The 20,353-nt window shown below is 46.9% G+C and overlaps 2 protein-coding genes across 8 annotated transcripts in view; one reads left to right on the top strand and one right to left on the bottom strand.

Moving 5' to 3' along the window:
* The window catches only part of LOC119174763 (rho GTPase-activating protein 18), a 228,115-nt gene that overhangs the window by 59,051 nt on the left and 148,711 nt on the right, over positions 1 to 20,353 (top strand). The window lies entirely within an intron of this gene.
* Positions 2,596 to 20,353, bottom strand: part of LOC119174766 (uncharacterized) — a 34,489-nt gene continuing 16,731 nt past the window's right edge. For 2 of the 7 annotated variants that reach the window (XM_075895144.1, XM_075895148.1), the window contains exons 2-4: positions 12,150 to 12,258; positions 10,837 to 11,151; positions 2,596 to 5,799 (exon numbers count right to left, since the gene is read on the bottom strand). In XM_075895144.1, the coding sequence (XP_075751259.1) occupies positions 5,637 to 5,799; positions 10,837 to 11,151; positions 12,150 to 12,258 (587 nt within the window). In that variant the 3' untranslated portion in view covers positions 2,596 to 5,636. Of the gene's footprint in view, positions 5,800 to 8,637; positions 9,770 to 10,836; positions 11,152 to 12,149; positions 12,259 to 20,353 lie in introns of those variants that run through there. The other 5 variants (XM_075895145.1, XM_075895149.1, XR_012895319.1 and 2 more) reach the window with 4 other exon arrangements.

The following is a 20,353-nucleotide window of genomic DNA, read 5'->3' as shown; positions in this document are numbered from 1 at the left end:
TGTGCCTGTGCAGGCGAGGGTAAAGACCGCAAAGTGGGGCACCTATAGAGGTTGCTATAGTTTTTCACTGCACACTGGCTCAAATTCTTTCAGTTTTAGCGAGAGGATGTGTGTGATGGATAGGCTCTCTTTCTCTCTCTCTCTCTCTCACAGAGAGAGAGAGGGAGGGAGAGAGAGGGGGGTCTGTTTTAGATGAATCACTAAGGTCTAAGACATTTAAGAAAGGTCTTTGAGTTTTGGAAAATACACCACGGGTAAGTGAGACCGTCGAGGAGGCCATACGAGACAGCGGTGTCCAGCAGCTTAATTATCTGTTAATGCTTATAATTAATTAAAACGTCTTTCCTGCTTTATCGCGAGAGCGTCAAGCAACTCGCTTCGCAGAAATTCGGGTGTCGGTGGCGTCGTAGTTGGTTTTGAGCGAAAGATCAGCACTGTACGTGAGCGAAAATGCTAGGTAGATGCAAGTAATGAATCAGTAGAAAATCTTTGGTTCGATTCAAACCAATAGAGCGAGCCTGCCACCCCTCGGCTCCTCGTGGCGCGATGCGTTTAGCCGCTCAGCTTCCGCGCATACATGCTTTATCGTACAAACGGCGATCTGTTTCTGTGCAGAATTTACAGTTCGTACGTGGTACGCTCATCTTGGTGATTCTTCTATGTGAGTCCACCCTTTTCAACGCTCCAAGACAAGAAATGACTGCAGCTCTGGATAGACTGGATGATCGGCCTTTGTCGGAACAAAGGATTCTGGGTCATTGGCCGAGCCCATTCTCAGCCCAGAAGGCTTTGAAAGCCTTGCTACGCTTTTTGCGGACAACTGGCCCCACAGACAGACTTTAGTGTCTTATGCTCTTTGATGTTGCCTTTCCTCTGTCGCATTTTTTTTGTAATTTCTGTCTCTCTCTATCTTTGCAACATTTCTTTCTAACATCTTTATTCCCCTCACCTTTCCCCAGCACAGGAATAAACAACAAGAGGAAAGGCAGGGAGGTTAACCAGGCACATGCCCGGTTTGCTACCCTACGCTGGGGGAATAGGAAGGGGGCATAAAGATGAGAGAGAGAGGAAAGAGAAGAGAAAGAGAAAAAAAAGGAGGGTGGAGAGCCGGTCTATGAACTGGCTAACCTCCCTGTCCTTCCGCTTAATTTTTCCTCCTCTTCCTTTTCTCTTCGGCGATTCTTCAAGGGCTTCACTGTCACCCGCGAGATGGCGCCAAAGCCCCCCCCCCCCCCCCCCCCCCCCCGAGAGTGCGCTTTTAAACGGCATCGCCCCGCCGTGTTTGGTCGCGACGCATGCATGCACCGAAGCCGGCAGGCGTCGTGCTTTGGCTTTCCTCGCAGCGCGGCTTAAGTCTCCTCCGAGAAGCGAAGGCAAGCTAGCGATAGAAACGGTGACATGAACGCGGTCTGGTTAGGCTATCGTGTCCCGCTGTTGAAAGAGGAGCTCAAGCACCCGCAAAGTTTTTTTTTTCTTACTTTTGCTCACCGTGTCTCTTTTTCTTCTTCCTCAGCCCAACACTTATTTCTCCGCCCCACTCTGAGGTAGCCAAGCGAATGCACTATAGGCCCTACAGTTTCAGTGTGATGTTAACCTCGCACAAAAAAATCTATAGGGCTCCGTGGATTTCGCATTAATGTGGCCGGAACGTGACGAAAAAATCAAGCTTTGAACACCGTAGCACTAACTGGCAAAATTGAAATTGAGGTATACGTGTAGAAATAGTGACTGTACTGATGAATTATCAAGGCATCCACCAGTGGGATTTTCTCCGAGTGCTAAGCGCCAGCTGTGTGCACGAGCTGTAGACGCCGAGCCTCTTCGACTATTTCTGTCTGTACCGGCTGTTCGTCTACTACGAGGCGTCGTTAATAAACCCCCTTGCAGTGACCATCACTTGTTGATACAGTGACAATCGCTTACCTTTCATAGTGACATCGCCTACCTACTGCTCGTTCAGCACGCATTTCACATGTGTATGTACGATGTGGATTTCCGTTATTGATAAACTCCAATAGACGGGAACTCTTTATAAGGCGCCTTTATTTCATACGCAAGTCTACTCGTTTAAAGTGTTTTACTATCGCAGTGTTCTAGTGGTGCCTACCTCTTGTTTCGTATTGTTTCCTTGCCATTTATAATCGCCGATCGCAAGGAAAACATCCTTTTCTGTTCAGATCTGGTTTCTTTGCGCTTTTGTCAAGCTGATTTTATATTAGCACCAACCTTTACTATGAATGACCAAAACTACAATTTTTCTACGAATTAGCCTAAAATTTCAGCCTTCGCAGTGGTCAAGTTATCGTATAACTGCAACTCGCGGTGGATAGGTTTAGCGTTCTCCTTTTTGTTCTTGTTTTTCTTAGTTCAAATCGTATTCTTGGCTCAACTCCACGGTTAGTCCCGACACAGCCCCAGGCCCACTTTTGTCGCGTGTACGCTCTTAGATCACAGAGAACTGTGTAGTTTCAGGAAAGTCATCCGGCGTTATACGTACGTGCGGAAGGGCGTTGCCACGCCAAGGTCATGAACTGGCACCGAGTGACTGGCGGGGCGTGAACGAATAATTACGCAGGCGATGGCATTGGAGACACATTGCCGAGTTTTTCATTATCATTTTATTGCCGTATTGCTCTGCGTTTTCATATAGTTACACACGTGCACGTTCATGGGAAAAAAAAAAGTGACGTCACAGGGGGCGGTCAGAAAACCGTGAGCGAAGGACTAGTCAAGATAATGAATTGAAAAACTTGAGACGCACACAATGGAAGTTTCGTAAGAAGACTGCTAATGAGGTGTATGTAAACATTACTGCAGTTTACAAATGCCGCGTCGTTGTATTTATGTCAGTGGGGCTTCACGTTAGTGAGGCTTTTAACACGTGCGCACACTGCATGCGAAGGCTTGGCGTGGCAGTATACTCGTACTGCCCTTAAATGCACGTTATAACTGTCTAGTTAGCGAGATTAGCGTATACAGACTAACTAGCAATAAATATTGTGGCTATCTTTAAGGCATCACTTTGGCGAAGCTATATATAAGCGTTTTTCGTGGCACGTTCTTGGGACTTTCTCAAGCTCTGCCAGTTGTGTTGTTAGCGCGTGAAGACTTGTGAAATGCGTCTACCTGTCAGGTACAGATATAGGCGAATATTAGAAGCACTAACCGTTCACCAAGCAGGGTCGTGTTATCACAGTGGAGTAAGTGTTGTAGAGAAGTGCGTTGTGGCTTGAGCTTTAGTACGGAGTGCGAGTCATTATAATTTCTTCTACTGCGCCTGCGCAGTCTTTGACAGAACGAAAAAATATGTTAAAAAAAGGAAATGTACCTTTAAGCGACTCATCATGAAATTGAGATATATACGTCGAAGTCGAAGCTAGATTTTTTTCTTGTTTTGTGTCGGCGTCTTTCTTCCTTCATTATCACACTGAAATGTCAAGACCATGCATTCGTTTTACTGTTGGGGTAGAGAGAAGTTAATAAGCTTTGTGACGTGGTATGTGGTTGCATAGTGTTCTATTCCGAAGGTGCATAAATAAAATGTGAGAAATGTGCTGCTGTTTGGAAATTATTACTGCGATTCGGTGCAAAAGTACAACCTTTTAAAGCCACCTCTTTCACACTCCACGCGAATTGAAGCGTGGAGTTAGGCGAATGCTTTTTTGTCTGAAAGCCCTGAAATGTTTCTAGTACGTCAAATCGTCTATAATTGTCGCATCATTGTTTGCTGCCAAGCTTAAGAGAGGCCCTATTATTTTTCTTTTTTCGTTGATAGACTACCTACATTCACAGTTTACTAAGCTTCGGTTAGCCACTTGAAATACACGGAAGTTCATCGCGACGTCTCTTGCCCTTGCCTTCTCGTGACGTATGTCAAGGTGACCACTGGTTCGTCCCCTTCTCCTGGTGTCAGTTCATTGTGTTGCGTTACCTGACATTGTGTGCATCGTTAAAACGCATTGAGAGCGGAAAGTATCGTCTTCACTGAGGCTCAAGATTAACTCGACGAAGACTTAAGAGTGAATGAATTGGTCGTTACGAAGTCGTCGGCTTCCGGTTCGCCGGTGAGTCTTTAGTGACTGGAGGAAGTTGGCGTGCGCCGGCTTTCGCTGCACAGGGCAGCTTTGTTTGAGTCTGTTTGGCTGTGGACAACACGGATACCCGGTACATCACACTCAACAGTTTTTGGGCACATCGGGCACGCCACCGTAAGAACTTCAATACTTCAAATCTGGCTCCTTGGATGGAGTCGCTATCCGCGTTCCTTTCATCTTTGGTCTCCGGTTTCCGGACATGCAACCCCTTCTTCCACTGTCGACGAGCGTGCAGGTCAAGGCGTCAGCTCCCTGCATCCGGAATTTCCCTGCGAAGAACGTAAACGTCATTGGCGAAACAGAGTCGTTTGTGACCTTCAAGGTGCAACGACAGTGCAGTGTTCCGCTCTATCCTTGAAACCTTGTAGTTTGTGCTATGGTCTCCAGAACACTGCCTATACTTCGCTAATAGGAAACTTCGTGGAAATCTTGGGAAAACATTTGGTACTGAACCTCGAGAGAAATGAAATGGCGATTTGCATTTTGAGGCACGCTTATTCAGCTTCCAGTGCGTTGTAGACCAGATATATCTGTTCGTGAGGACGTGTGTGTGCGCAGTGCGGTGTGGGCGATGGTGCGCGTATGTGTAACGGGACCGACGTTATGAGTATACTGCTGGTATAAAACACTGCCAACTTATCTACACCCTTCACTTTTGTAACTATATCTACACGAGCAGTGCTCTGGGAAATAAGAAAACTGTCTCGCGCCTTGTCAGATAAAAGACCGTATAGACTTCTGTGCATGTTTCAGGGAGAGTTGTGAGAAGAGAAATATAGCAAACTTGTGAATATCGTCGTTATGCGCTCTGTGGTTAGCCTCTCCTTTGTGTGTCGCGGTGATTACCGCACTCTGTTTCTTTGTTGCGTGCTGTTAATCGCCGTGTAAAATATACTCCATAGAAATGATGAAATATGCTAAAATCAGTACGGCAGACAACCAGATGCGTCAGATACAAAACGGATACGATAGTCTTGGAGGTGCGGCATGTTCGCGCATAAGATAGGCTACGTCGGTATGTTTTTAGTAACTTAGTGTTTTGGGCGTGTTGGTTCGTCATTGAAATTTTATAGTAGGGCGCACGAAAAAAACACGGCCAGAGAAAGGTGCGACACACACAGGCGCTTTAATGCTTTGTTTGAAGTTAGCGTCTGTGTATGCCATGTCTTTCTCTGTCCGTGTTTTCTCGTCCGCTGTAACACTTCATACTCGAAGTGTATGCGTATACTGTCGGTAAACTTGAACAAGGACGAGTATTTCACTTACGAACATGGACAAGAACTCTACATAGCGCAGAGTACTTCGTTTGTCCGCAGATGAATTTACGAGTGTTCATCAGCGACTGTACGTAACTTGTACCCTAAAATCGTGTCCTTCAGCGGGACTAGTCGCCGCTGCTTTAGGTTCACCTGTGGTTACTCCTGCATCTCCGTGCGAATCTCTCCCAGAGGAAGTATACAAACCCGGACACATCTGAAAGGCTGGCGGTGACTTATAGAGCTGCCAGAAGGGTTCTGACTGGATTGTGATACGCGGGTGCCTTCAGTCCTTGTGGACCGCGACTGTGAGGCTGATCCACTTGGGCAGCAGGTCTCGCAGTGAGACGTGCTTGACTGTGTGGTGCTCCGTGTGTACGTGATGGACTTTTGGTTCCTCGTGGTGCACTTCCGGTTCCTCGTAGTGCACTTCCGCTTCCTGTGGGTGCCTGCAGCGATAGGATGGAGCGAAAAGACTCAGCATCTTTTAAAGGGTGAGCAGCGGCACAAACGTTAGCAATGGTGTATCCGAAAATTGCATAGCTTAACTTCTAGTTACTTTCTTGATTTAATGTACCAGTGTGGCATGGTGCTTTGCTAATCGCTATTAGGCTTGACTGCAATAAAAATTATCTTAAACATTGATTGACTTTCTTCCACTGCTTGCGTGAAGGAGCCAATCGCGATCAATAAATTCAATCCAGATCAGGCCTGATTGCAACAAAAGAGACCGGTGCTCAAAAGTAGCAACAAAATTACATAATTATAAAATACGAAAACGAACAGAAAATATATGAAGGCGAGGCTGCATGCACGGGCTGCGCTATTGTGTAATCGTGACAAATGAGTGGGTTGCCTAAATTAGCCCGCTTTACTTAGCAGTCGTTATGTTTTATGGCCTTGAGTTTTATTATTAAACCGAGTTCAGAGAGACTGGCTGTTAAAGGGGACCGGCAACACCTCTATAAGATGGCCAGAAAACGCTGCTGATTGGTAGTGGAGGCTCTCAGAACACGTGAACCAAATATTACAGCGCAGCACAAGGGCTTGAATTTTCAATAAGTTCCCGAAGTCAGCTAATAATAGCTTTCTTGGTGTTAAACTATGCTATACGCAAAGCATTCATTGCGCCAGTGGCCCGAGTTTCACGCCACTGGCTGATTTCAGCATTGTGCGTTCGGGAGTTATTGTGGGCGCAGTGGGAGACGCGATGTATCCGTGCGTGTGCGCGCGATCGCACTGGAATGCCGCGCTTTTGAAGGAAAATTGCTCGAAGTCTCGAGGCGCGCTTGACGCAGCTTCTTCCAGCGCGTCATCCCTCCCTGCTTCGCTTCCAGCACTTTCCTCGGGGCGAGAGATGAGAGCATGCAATTGCAGCGTGCGACAAATCTGTGTAACTCTTCTCGTACAAAACTGATTGAAAAAAAAAATGTGGTCAGTTCGCGAGGCAATAAGCTTCTTCTGAACTCATTCCATGGCTATTTGAACAGTGTTTCAGGGCCTCTTTGAGTGCTGTGACATGCCAACGTAATTGAATAATGCGTGAGACAAGCGGTGGTGAACTAGAGTGGTGGCATTGCTTTCAAAGCACTGGAAGTGCAGAGAGGGCCGGAGAAAGCTATAAAGCTGATGGATTTCCAAACAAATTGCTGGCATAAAATGAAATTGGCTCGCGTGATGCATTGTAAAGTGGAGATCATTGGTAGCGAACTTATTCCTGCAGCAGACTCGAAAAATAGGTTGCTGTTGCTGCTGATGATGATGGCGTATGTTTGCACCTTCATTCAACTTCGCTTCGCATTGTAGATTTTGCCGTGGTTGACGCTGGCGTAGCGACGTTCTGCGATATCTGTTCAGCTCTTTTATAAACGTACATGTCCATCGCTGCTTGTGGAAGGAAATACGTATTGGAAGAAAACAGGATGAACCAATATGCCGCCTGGAGATCTTAGCACATATTGCCTTTTTATTTATGGCGAATTTGATCGGATACATTATTTTCATTGTGGTTTTTCTCAGTTAGCTGTAATATCTCATGAAAGTTGTGTAACTAATGTAGGTCAAGGTCATACTGCCCTCGTTACTACCTAGTTCACACTTCCTATTTTATCTGCCTTTAGTTTGTGTGAACTGTCCACCAACATCTGAACTTTGATGCCGTCCTTACATGAACGAAACCGAAGAATCTTGTACGCAAGCGCTTGAGTGTCCACACGAAATGAGAGACCGTTGGTTTGTAGCACGTCTTATCTCTCTCTTTTGGCACAAGCCACAGCATCTGTGGCCCAAGTGGCCCGCTTCCAATGAACTTGAAGAGTTAAGAGCGCCGCATTATTTGCAGCGATAACGAAGGAGCTGCGTTTATATAAAGAAATAATGCTCTCCTTTGTCGTGCGGCCGAGTAATTTTCGTATATAGGACACTTTCTCGTCCAGCACATTTACGCTATCTTGTACAATTAAGGTTACATTATAGGAAAACTCACGTGAACACACTTGAAACGTGAAATGTAGTTTATTATCTCTGTCTCATGAAGTGTCAGCGTTGTTTGACCGGAAGGTAGAGGTCGAGTTAAGAACACCCTTGTGTCATCTCTCCTTCAATTAGCGCGCGGTAATTTTTGTGCTTTCTAGAACACAGCTTTCTTATTTCTTTGCCTCTGCGATCGTTGATTTGATGTCCATTACTGGAGTGGTGCGTTTTTTGTTCATACGATTATTTCTTCGAGTTTAAAGCAGCCACCATTCACGTGTTGACGTATGAATAAGGATGATGACACCAGCGTGGCACGCAAATTCTGTCATGTTTCACGCTTGAAACGATGAAAAATGTTTGAACACAGGTGTGTCGCTGGATTCAACATTTTGACAGGCGGTATCGTCTTCTTCGAAGCAGCAAGACCACAAGGTTGCCTTTTTCAAGGATGCCTTGAGATCGACAAGACCACTTGTTGACAATTGCGTGGTCTCGTAGACAACAAATGGACAGGTCGACAACATTTGGTGTTGTTGGCGCAACAAAACCGATTGTTCTCGACCTGTTTATTTGTTATCTACGAGACCACATAGTTGTCGACAAATGGTCTTGTCGATCTCAGGGCATCCTTGAAAAAGGCAACCTTGTGGTCTTGCTGCGTTTAATAAGACAAGACTGCCTGTAAAAATGTTGACTCTAGCGACACCCCCGTGTTCAAGGATTTTTAATCGCTTCAAGACTCCGTCTTCCAGTGTACCTGTACGTGTGAACGTTAAACTGTCTGCGTCTGCAGAAAAAGAAAGACGCAGAGGCAATGGGTCATTTGCATATTTATTGTCCCACGCGCGGCGCACGCTGTAATGCTGTTCATGACTCGCTTGATTGTCGAAGGCTGCTCTGGCTGCGTTCTTGTGGAAAGCACCACTGGCATCTCTTCTCAAGACTCGGCCTCCAGGCTGCTCGCTGTGGAAACGTAGCTCACAACGTGGCGCACGAGTGTCGTTTCAAGTTGTTTATGTATTCCTTAATGTCCGGTGCGGTACTTGAAACGATGCTTCGTTGAGTATGGCAGATTAGTAATTGTAGGAGATCTTCGCTGAGATTGGCCGTTGCTCTGTGTCTCTCTCGGCTGGTCCTCATCGTCACACGCTATTCTTGAACCGGGATCCGCGATGCGTTATTGAGGCCAGGTCGATGACACGGAACGTCCGCCTATGTGAGCATCTAGTCTAATGTCATGCTATATATTATCGTATGGGCAGGTTACTGCGAGTACGTTGAGGAAATGTTGAAGTGTTAACAGCCATTTTACGACAAGTTTTACGTTTTTACAGTGACGAAACACAGACGGCACAAAAGAAACGCGCAGTGGAAAAGCGCATCAGGTCTTCTATGTCGGTTTCAGGCCAAACACATAACGTAATAATTCGAAACTCTACTATGTGTTCTGCCTTGCTTGTCGACAATGGCACACAACATCGCGCCATCTACCAGACTTTATTTCTACAGGACAGCTTTCGGCCTCTTTTTGCTCATGAGTGGTGTATGAATGATCAAGGAATGATTATAAGACTTAAGGGTTAGAGAATAGCGGTTGTATCGAAAGTTACAGTAGACTCTGTCGTATGAAATAGCATCATCTTTCATCATGACTTTGAAGAGGGGTTGCATGGGAAGGGGATGTTGGATTATAGGAAGGGTAGGTAGAGACTGGGGGATAAGTGGCGGCCCTTTCACGCCATAATCGAAAGAACTCTTGCTCGCTTTCATCGTGGGCGGCCAGGGACGGCCTACAGGCGCTCGCAACAAAAGAAACGAACTACCTACGGCGCCCTCCGCGACTACCTGAACGTGGCCGTACGAGCTCTACACGCGCACAATTCTCATGCTTTCCTGCGTTCGTCGTCCTTCGCCGTTGAGTTGCGTCGCTGTATGTCTGTCGACCTGCAAAGACAATTTTCACACTTGTATACCTCGCGACGTTCTTGTCGTGAGGCCCATGCGCTCACATTGAAGCAAGCCGAGGCGGGAAAGCGCGTGGCAAAAGCGTTTGTCATTTGTCGTTGCTTAATGCTGTCAGTGGTTTAGATTTTGCTCTGAGAGTAGATGTTGCTATCGGTGCATACGTGCCGGCGAAACAAGGCATTAGCATGTTGGCCATCGAGATTTTGCCCTTTAGAATTGCCTGCGTCCTTTTGCGGTTCCTGGTTTGCACATCTCTGGGTCTTCGAGCTCAATTCCTCAAATTATGTGAATATTTCGTGTGCGTCCGGGATGCGCGTGTTATGCTTTTGTGGAGGACGCGGGTCCACCGTATCCAGAGTTATGGCACTGGCTACTAAAATCTCGTATTGTTCCAATGAAAGAAAACAAAATCGTATGCCGGGCCTCTCTCTGACCACTTTCCAGATTTTCCACGTTCATCAAAACCTTTCACCTAAAGTCAATACTGCAAACGTGATCTACCGTTCCACCACGACTTGGTATTGGGCCTGGTAGCATAGGTGAACGAAAAAAAAAGAAATCAGTGGGACGGCTTAAATTTGGTACGTCGTTGCGTCCCGGAACATTGAATCGATTAGTAAATGTCAAATATGTCAGCAGGTACGTGTGAAAAGTGGCATCTGCTGCGGGTGGCATAATGCAAAAGGGCGCACAGCTGGGCTATGTTCCTCTTCGGAACTGCTACATCGCTCGTTCACAGTTGTTCTGTTCTTCTCAATAACGAACGGAGCTCACTCGCGCTACGTCTTACTGGTTTGGCAAAAAGTTGACCTATTGACCATAAAAACATAGGCCTTTCGTTACGTCGCTCAAATTAACGCGCACTGACTAGCTTTATCTCTGCCTTTTAATTTTTAAAGCGTAATGCATCAACGCTATGGAAGCTCGCGAAAGCATGATCATAGCGTAGAGAACGTAGAAAATGGCAATTTTAACAAGCGAGCGAAACACTTGCCTGAGTTCACGGCACGTTTCGATATCTTGCCGGTACGAATTCAGCTACTCACCCCGAGTCCCAAGGCTTAGATTCCCAAGGCTTAGATTCCCATGGCTTTGATTCCCACGGTTTGGACTCCCACGGACCGGACGACTCCCAGCCTCCCGGCGCTGCCCAGCCACCTCCGCCTCCGGACTGCTGCTTCCAGCCGCCCGAGTATGTGGGCTGCTCGTCCTGCCACTCGTCCTTGTGCTCGTCTTGCCACTCGTCCTTGTGCTCCTCCTTGACCACTTTGACCTCCTTGTATATGGGTATGGTCTTGTACACCGGGATGGTCTTGTAGATCGGGATCTCCTTGTACACGTACTTCACCCTGTGTGTGGGACTTGGGAGGATTATTAGAGGTTTTTAGCTTTATCCGCTGTTTTGGTAAACACGACAGGTATTACAGAATACAGTGTTATCGAAGGACAACTGCGACATATTGTGGCGTTTCATACAACCACAATTATACACACGTTTGTTTTCGCCTAGTGTCCTTGAGGAAAACAATTCGAAAAAGGCAAGTCATTTGGAGTTAAACATGTGCGGGGAGTTTACGAGAAGTAGAATGCAATATAGGTTTCTGCAATGACAATTCTGTACTTGCCAGGTTCATCTCGACCGCGCCAGATTAAACCATCTTTCTAACTTCTCACGCGTACGGCTACGCCTCACGTGTGTAATGCTATGCAAAGAAGTTTGCGCACACAATAAAACTCTCTGTTGGCATGTTCGCGAGGCTGGAGCTATGTCAGAGCGCGTGGTATAAGATGGGCAGGACATTTGTCATGCGTGATGAATGGTTACCAGTCAGCTTTAGTGATTGTTAGGACGTGAAAGTCTACTTGCTACGAGGGCGTGGTCTAACAATATTGCTTGCACATATATTAGCTGAAGAAGATGATTTGGACTACGGGCCGGGATATACTATGTGAGGTGTGCTGAGCTGGCATTCTTATTTAGGTTTCAGAAAATCCTCTCGCTTTGCTTCCTTTCTGCTTTTGTCAAGGCACAACCGACTGAGCTCGCAGTGAAATGCCAGCATTACTCGAGCTGCGAATGTAAGTTTTTAAAATAAATTTAGAATCGTCTGCATAATTTTGAACCGTGGTTGTCAGTGTCCGATCACTCCTTTTGCGTTGTCTAGCATGTAACTTGGGCTGCTCCTGCCGTGTTAAAACGAGAAGAATCAACGTAGTGTAGAGAAAATGTTAACGCCTAGAAGTGCAGGAGACGGCACGAGACGTGTAGTTGCAGACAGCTTGCAACGTAAGGCCACGCCAATCGAAAAGCATTTTGGCGTGGCAAAATGTAGCTAAATAATGAGCGTAGGCGACTTACGGCTTGATAAATATGCTCTTGCTGATGTGTAGCCACGGGATTATGTGTCCCGCATCACAGATGGCTGCTAGGCAGCAGGCTGCCAGCAGCGCCACGACCGCTTTCATATCTGTGTGACAAACACCAAAAGAAACAGCTTAGATGATCTCCTTGAAGGGATTGATTGATATGTTGGGTTTGACGTCCCAAAACCACCATATCATTATTTATTTATTTATTTATTTATTTATTTATTTATTTATTTATTTATTTATTCCTTCATTCGTTCATTCATTCAGAATACTGTCAATCCCGTGATGGGATTATTACAGGAGTGGTGTCATATTGTTCATTCTAAAAACAAGCAATACACAGACTAAAATACATGTTGCAAGCACTAGAAATTTCAAGCAAATACATCAAACATAGTGCGAAATTCGCCGTAGTGATAGGCAAAGAGTCTTTATGAATATAAACATTAGATGAATTGCTGGGGCAAGCAAAAAAACGAATACAAAAAGTAATTGTACAGACAGAGTTAAAACATCAGATGAATTGCTTGGGCAAGCAAAAAACAAACACAAGACGTAATTGTACAGACAGAGTTATGGGAGACGCCGTAGTGGAGGGCTCCGGAAATTTCGACCACCTGGGGTTCTTTAACGTGCACCCAAATCTGAGCACACGGGCCTACAACATTTCCGCCTCCATCGGAAATGCAGCCGCCGCAGCCGGGATTCGATCCCGCGACCTGCGGGTAAGCAGCCGAGTACCTTAGCGACTAGACCACCGCGGCGGGGCCTCCCTGAAGGGAACCCTGATGGGATGCGAAGCAGCAGCGTTGCGTGCGGGTGGTGTCACGGGTTGAACAGCGCTAACGCAGGCGCTGCGGTGAGCGCTGGAAGATTTGTTTAAAGTGATGGCTGGCGTAGGACGTACAGACATGTTTCAACGCGTACGTTAGGCGCGCGTCAGGTTTATTGTGCGTGAACCGACGAGTCGGCGGTGTAGCGAGCGGCGGTCGTGGCAGGTGTTGCGGGAGAACGGACGAAGCGGCAGCTGCGGGCGCCCCGGCGAGCGCGTGACAGGCGAAAGAGAGTGACGTCGCGCGCGCTGCGAGGGAGTGGGACAACAACGCGCAGCAGCGGCGTGACCTACTTGGCACCGCGCCAACAACTGCGGCGTGCGATGCGTTCGCACAGAGAAAAAGCGTTACACCGGCTAATGAAAAAGCTGCTTCGCATTTGAAGTGGTAGAGAACTCAGCCGTTGTAATGCGGGTGACCAATCACAGTGCTGGCATTATAAGAGCAGATAGACAATATCGGCCATCATTTACCATCATTCAGCAAACACGAGCCATCGTCAGCTATCATTTAGCTATACTAATCAGAATTAGCAATTGTACAGTTAACATTAGCTATACACTATTCTTTGAGGTCACGTTGATTCGTTGTTGAGATTCCCGTTGCCCATATCTGTAGCCGAAGTGCCATCCCATACCAAATTTATATATTGATGAGCATAGCGTCTGTAGAAAATAATTTTCTACTTTGAGCTCTTATAGCTCCTATAGAGAGTGATGTCCGCTGTTTATATAGCAGAAGCATAGACCTGCGTTGACACTTGGTCACTGAACTGCTGCCCGCTGTTCAGAGTGGGCGTTTAATTTGTTTGTGTTATGCGTTCGCTCAAATCGCATAATACCAGCGTTTTCTCATTTCGTCGTCATCGGATGCGGTCGCTACGGACAATCTGCGATCTCTGGCTCGCATCCGTATCACCACAGGTATTACGTTATTGATCTCTCTAAGCGATAACAATAATCACACTGGGACATAACCGTGGAAAATTTTCTAGTGGCTCAAAAGATGCGCACATGCAAAAAAAAAAAAATGGCGGAAGAGCGAGAGAGGAAGGATAAATTACTCCTCGGTGTAAGCGATTGCAAGATCGCGCGACTGACTATGTACAATGCATAATTTTTCAAGTTCTCACGTATATGACTTACAATACAGCGTGGCACATAAGTGCACATAACCAGTAAGTGATTCCGAGAGGCGGACTTTCAGATGTCAAGCGCATTACATCCGTGGTTGCAGTATACAGCGTCTAACTCTGAAAGCTCACAGCATGTTGTTGTTTAAATACACACATCTGCTCTCTCTGTAGACGTCCCCACGACTCACGAGCAAAGAGCCATTCTTGTTCAGAGTTTGTCTAAATGGCCGACGCGGCGTCCTCTTTTGTCTGCGGTGCTGTATCGAAGCTGTTGTCTAACGCGCATTTAGCGAGCCGTGCGTCCCTTGTCGCTCTTTGTCGCCGCGAGCAAGGGGCACAATAGTACGCGCACATGCACACATGCAGCGCTCGTCGCTCGACACGTTCCATCGCTATCTTGACCTTCGCCGTTCATCTATAGCGGCCTTTGTTTCACCTATCGTACACATTCTCGTCTTACGCCGAATGGAAGTTACCGGCGGTGCACTGGCGCCGTTGTTGAGGGCGCGTGTACGAGGAAGACCCGTTGCAACGGAATCATTGACCGCGCGAGAAGGCTGCAGTTTTATCATACAACGTACCGATGAGATAAGGGAGCCTTCGCGTCGTGTTTTTTGCTTCAGGTGTGGTTAGATAAATCTGAAAAAGCTCTCAAAAGCAGGCGTTACAATGTCGGTACTAATAAGGAAGAAACAAAAAAAAAATCGCGCGTCTCCACGAAGTGAATAATGACGAGCGGGCGAACCACTGGGGATCGTTCTTACCGTAAATAACCCGCGACGTTGCCCACTCGCTGATGTAAATGAGCGAACACGCGTGTAAATGCGCTTTTGCCCTTGAGCCTTTGTTTCCCGTGCCCTTGCCCTCAATGATTCCGGAGTGGTGGTGGTTGTGATTAAAAGAAGGAAAAAGGCGCCCAATTTCTGCGGCCCGTTAGGGAGCATGGCGCACCGGGGTAGCAGCTTGCTGTCGGCGTTGCCGTTTTGCTGCTTCTTAGCGAACTCCATCCGGGATAGCCTGTTCTATGCCCCGCGGCGTCTCTTTTTGCGGGCGAGCGCGCGTTCACGTCCGTTTCCATCCACGACAGCAAGATGATGTTTTTTGATTGATTTATTTGTTGGGTTTAACGTCCCAAACCACTATATGATTATGAGAGACGCCGCAATGGAGGGCTCCGGAAATTTTGAGCACCTGGAATTCTTTAACGTGCAGCCAAATCTGAGTACACGGGCCTACAGCTTTGTCGCCTCCATAGGAAATGCAGCCGCCACAGCCGGGATTTGATCCCGCGACCTGCGGGTGGAGATAATGTTTGTTTGTTTGTTTGTTTGTTGCCTGCACCTACTGGCACATAACCACTCTGGGGAATTGGCCATGATTTACATCACAGGAGCTCGATGCGGCGCTCGTCTTATGTAATAAGTCGTCGTCAACTGGCCCGGATGACATCTCATACATGATGCTGTGCAACCTTGGTAAACGGGCACGTGAAGCACTCCTTAACATCTTCAACGATTCCTGGCAAGCCGGCGTCGTTCCGCAAGATTGGAAGATTAGCCGCTTGGTACCGATTCTTAAGCGCGCAGATCTCCCCTGGACATTGCCTCTTACCGACCGATCGCACTCTCAAGTTGCGTAGGAAAGGTAATGGAGAGAATGATCTTGGCCAGGCTTGAATGGTACCTGGAATACTATGAGATATATCCGAACGCCGTGGCTGGTTTTCGCCGTCACCGATGTTCGATCGACAATGTTAAAGATCTCATCACATATGTCCAGCAACAAAAGGCATGTAAACGACTGTCTGCTGCCATGTTCCTTGACGTAAAAGGAGCATACGACAACGTTCTACATGACACCATCCTCGACGCCATTGAGTCAGTGGGCCTAGGCGGGCAACTGTATTGTTGGACACGTAGTTATTTAGAAGGGCGGACCTTATTTGTGAACACTGCAGATGGTCCAACCTCCCAACACCCAACGCATCGTGGAGTCCCGCAAGGTGGCGTCTTGAGTCCAACCCTCTTCAACCTCGTTCTCATTGGTCTTGTAGAACGACTACCAAGTGTGTGGTCAAGTTATCCATGTACGCTGACATCTGCGTCTGGGCATCTGGCGTGACAAGACCTCAGGTACGCGCAAGACTTCAGAAAGCTGTGACGTTGGTATCAATGTACCTCAAGGACCAGAGTATGAAAATCTCACCAGCGAAATGCGCATTGATTGCTTTTAGTCGAAAGCCAATGAGACCATACGCTATATCAATCGATGGCCAAGTCATACCATATGTCAGGACGCACAGATTTCTAGGCGTATTCATTGATAGAGACCTCTGCTGGGGCCCACATGTGGCCCACTTGAAGAAGAGGGTGACAGAAATTGCTAACTTATTCAAGTATCTCGGAGGAAAAACCTGGGGAACTTCAGTACATGCAATGATGCAATTGTACAAGACGCTTTTTCTTGGATATTTGCGCTACAGTTTGCCTGTGTTGACCAACACCTGTAGAACCAACATTCGGACTCTCGAAAGCATCCAGGCTATGGCTCTGCGAGTTTGTCTGGGGCTACCGCGATGTTCATCAACAGCTGAGACAATCGAGATCGCTAATGACTACCCGCTCAAGACGCATATCATGATGGAAGTGCTCAGAGCACACGTGAGGCATCTTACTCGTGCCCCTGCCCATCATCTAGCTTCATTGCCAGAAGCCCGACCTCGTGCCTCATTTTGCCAGACAGTCTTGTCATATCGCACACGCATTCCTACGGGATATACAACTCCATTGAGGATTTCAACTCCCCCATGGAGTATGACCTATGCACATGTTGAACTCACGGTTCTAGGCATAGGTTCAAAAGCCCGGCTCTCGTCTCCAGCGCTAAAGCAGCTTTCTCTTCTCTTGTTATATGAGAAATACAGTGAGCATACTCATCTATATACTGACGCTTCAACTAAAGTGAATGGGTCTGCAGGGTCGGTGATCTTTCCTGCAACAGCGACAAGGATGAAGTTTCGTTTATCCCACCAGACATCATCGACAGCTGTGGAACTTGCTGCTCTACGTAGCGCAATTCAAGTCATTAAACACCAAGAAGCCAAGAAATGGAGCGTGTTCACGGACTCTAAGGCAGCACTACAGTGTTTGATATTCGCCTTGAGCCGGGGACCTTATGAACAACTAGTGCTGGAAATTAGAGAGCTGCTTCACCACCTCTTCGACGAAGGACACAGAATCACGTTTCAGTGGCTTCCAAGTCACTGCGGCATATTGGGCAACGAACATGCCAATGCAGCTGCCCGAGCAGCACACGAAGATGGTGAAGAAGAATCCATACCATTTTCAAGGACTGATGCTGCAATGACCATCCGAAAAATCGCTAATGCAGAATTAAAATCCCCGTGGAACGCCGAGTGCTTACGGCACACGCGACTGCGTAGACTGGACGCGTCTCGTCGACTCCGGCCTTCGTCTGGACTCTCTCGACTCGAGACAACGGTGCTTTGCCGACTATGGCTTGGTGTCGCCTTCACCAAGGCTTTCGCCTTCCGAATCGGCATGGAAGACAGTGCTGCTTGCGCTCATTGCGGCAGCGATGAAACTATAGAGCACGTTCTCTGTCACTGCCCTCGTTACGCGTGCAAAGACGGCAACTAGCTGCTGCGTTAGCTCGCCTTGACGACAGACATTTGTCTGAACAATCAGTACTGGAAAGACGACATGATTTGTGTGCTCACAGAAAATCAGTGAAGGCCTTAGGCCGCATTCACACTGAGCATTCCGGCCGCCGAAAGTGCTCCGAATCCGATTCGGCGGCGGCGAGATCCGCCGAAAGGGCCCTCTCCGCGCCGATCGCTCTCGGACCGATTTTCGCGGCGTCTGCCGCCGAATCGGTCCCCGCGGACCAATAGGAGCGCTAGTCAAAGAATTTTGAAAAATGGCGGCCAAGCCCTACTCACTTGTTATGCTGCAGTGCACGTAACGGAATGTTGAAACCAACGGGAGTTTAACCTACTCTGTTCCTACTTCGCGTCCGTATTTCGTGGAAGAGGTGACCGAGCTTGCTACTGGCGTGACCGAGCTTGTTGCGGTCTTGCAGAGCAAAACAAACCCACCAACGCCGCTGGCGTCGGTGGTTTTTTCTGCTCTTCGTGCATTACAAGACAGCCACTTGCCAGCAAAGTAAGCAGTTCTGTCTTTTCTTGCTTCTTGCGTACGAGAATCGTCGAAGTATACAACACTGGATAGCGTAGAAGCGGTTGCGAGCCGCGACAACAACCGGGTGACAGCGCATCCATCCCGCGTTCGCCCCGTAGTAGATGGCATATTCGGCGGCGCGGGGCACGTCCAGTGCGAACGACGCTGTGTTTCGGCGGCAGGGGAATCTCGATCGCTGTAGAAAGCGGATGTTTCAGTGTGAACTAGGCTATACTGAACTTTTTGCGTGGCAGCGGCCTATTGTATAGACTGTAGCACCCCAGCTCCCCCCCCCCTTTTTTTGCGCGCGTTTATTTCCCTCTTCGCTTTCTTTCCAATCTTTCTTCCGCATTCGCCCTTCCCCTAGTGCAGGGTAGCAAACCGGATGCTCCATTTTCTGGTTAACCTCCCTGCCTTTCCCTCATTATATTCTCTCTCTCTCTCTCTGGCCATGAGATCTAGTAGTAGCCTATATGTGACACACTGATTGAGAGCCTATTGTTAAAAGAACAAAAATAATAAAAGGAAATAATAATAATAAACTAGAAAAATAAAATAAAGATGAATCAATAAGAGAAAAGGAGAGCTAATACTATATTAGAAGACTGAAATTTTGAGTAGACCAGAAAGTTGAGCTTATCTCACCCGGCCAAAATCGAATGACTGTGCAACTTTCATGCACGTTATCACAAGTATTCGTCAAGAATATATTTAAGCAGGCATTATAATGACATGCGCTTAGATTCTTGAATAAAATTGTGTACGGCATCGAATACGATTCTGTGGCAATGTCCCAAGCCAGAGGCACCAAAACTATAGGAACATTATCTGCAGTTAAATTTAAGCCTACTGTGAAAAACGGAGCAACTTACTATTTTCCTAATTAATGAATAGTTTCTTCATGGTATAAAGTAATGCTCTATTGTTTCTGTTTCTTCGCAGAATTGACACTGGGCAGATACCGCTAGACCAGCTCTCTGTAAATAAATGTTTAATGGAGGGACACGACATCGAAATTCGGTTCAAATAACTTCTATCTTTCTAGATTAACTCTACTGGGGTTTCCAGGGATATCTCAGGTGCTGATAGTCCGTCCATTGAGTAATATTTTACATCATATCCGTATAAATAGCTAATTTTCTATATCTGATCGACACTATGTGTTCTATTTCCGTTAGTACTGAGATCAGAGGATTATCAAGCGAAGCTCGAGCTAATTAATCGGCCATTTAATTCAACTGTATGCCACAGTGGCCTGGGACCCATACTAACTTCAAAAGCTTCAGTTGGCGTGGAACTAATGTGTGCAATGTCACTAGGGCTTTTGGTTGTTATGAAGCTTTGAGAGCAGTGTACACCGAAAGAAAATGTGTAATTATCATTGCACTGTCTTCGTTTGAAGGCAGTTTTCGGGGCGCCAAAATAATAGCCAAGAGCTCAGCTTCGAAAACCGGAGTGAAGTCTGGCACCCTTACTGAGAATGACCAACCGAGGTAATCGAAGGCTATTCCTACTGCTGCCTTTTATTTATTCACAGAAGCGTCTAGGGCTATTATGTTCTTTGTTTCCGCATGATAATATTCTAACCTGTTATTTAAAAAAAAAACTCGAAGAATGAAACTTAGATAGTGGGTAAAATTTCATCATATTCTATCGTAATATTGTGATTTAATGCTTTAGTTCCAATTGCCGATCTGATGTCTACCTTTATGCTTTCCAGTTTCCTTTGTACAAAAATAATCTGTGGAGTACGAAAGCGTGGCCAATGAGCGAGGAAGAAGGTGTCGGGATCACTAATAAAGGCATATTCAGATCGTCTCGCTGATAAGCCTTAAAACTTTAAAAATGTTTGTTCGGTTAGAATACGGAATCGGCAAAGAATAGTTGGTATGCGAGCTTCCTGATGTATTACTATAATAGCCACGTACCTGGGGAGTCTCAAACACAAACATAGCGCTTCCCGCTCCAACATAACTAAAGGTGGTCTAGAACACGCTTATTCTCCATCGTCATCGTCATGGCGTAT

The sequence above is a fragment of the Rhipicephalus microplus genome, chromosome 5 (assembly GCF_043290135.1).
Source record: "Rhipicephalus microplus isolate Deutch F79 chromosome 5, USDA_Rmic, whole genome shotgun sequence".
In the NCBI taxonomy this organism is placed as follows: Eukaryota; Metazoa; Arthropoda; class Arachnida; order Ixodida; family Ixodidae; genus Rhipicephalus; species Rhipicephalus microplus.
This window is presented reverse-complemented; position numbering and strand designations above follow the sequence as displayed.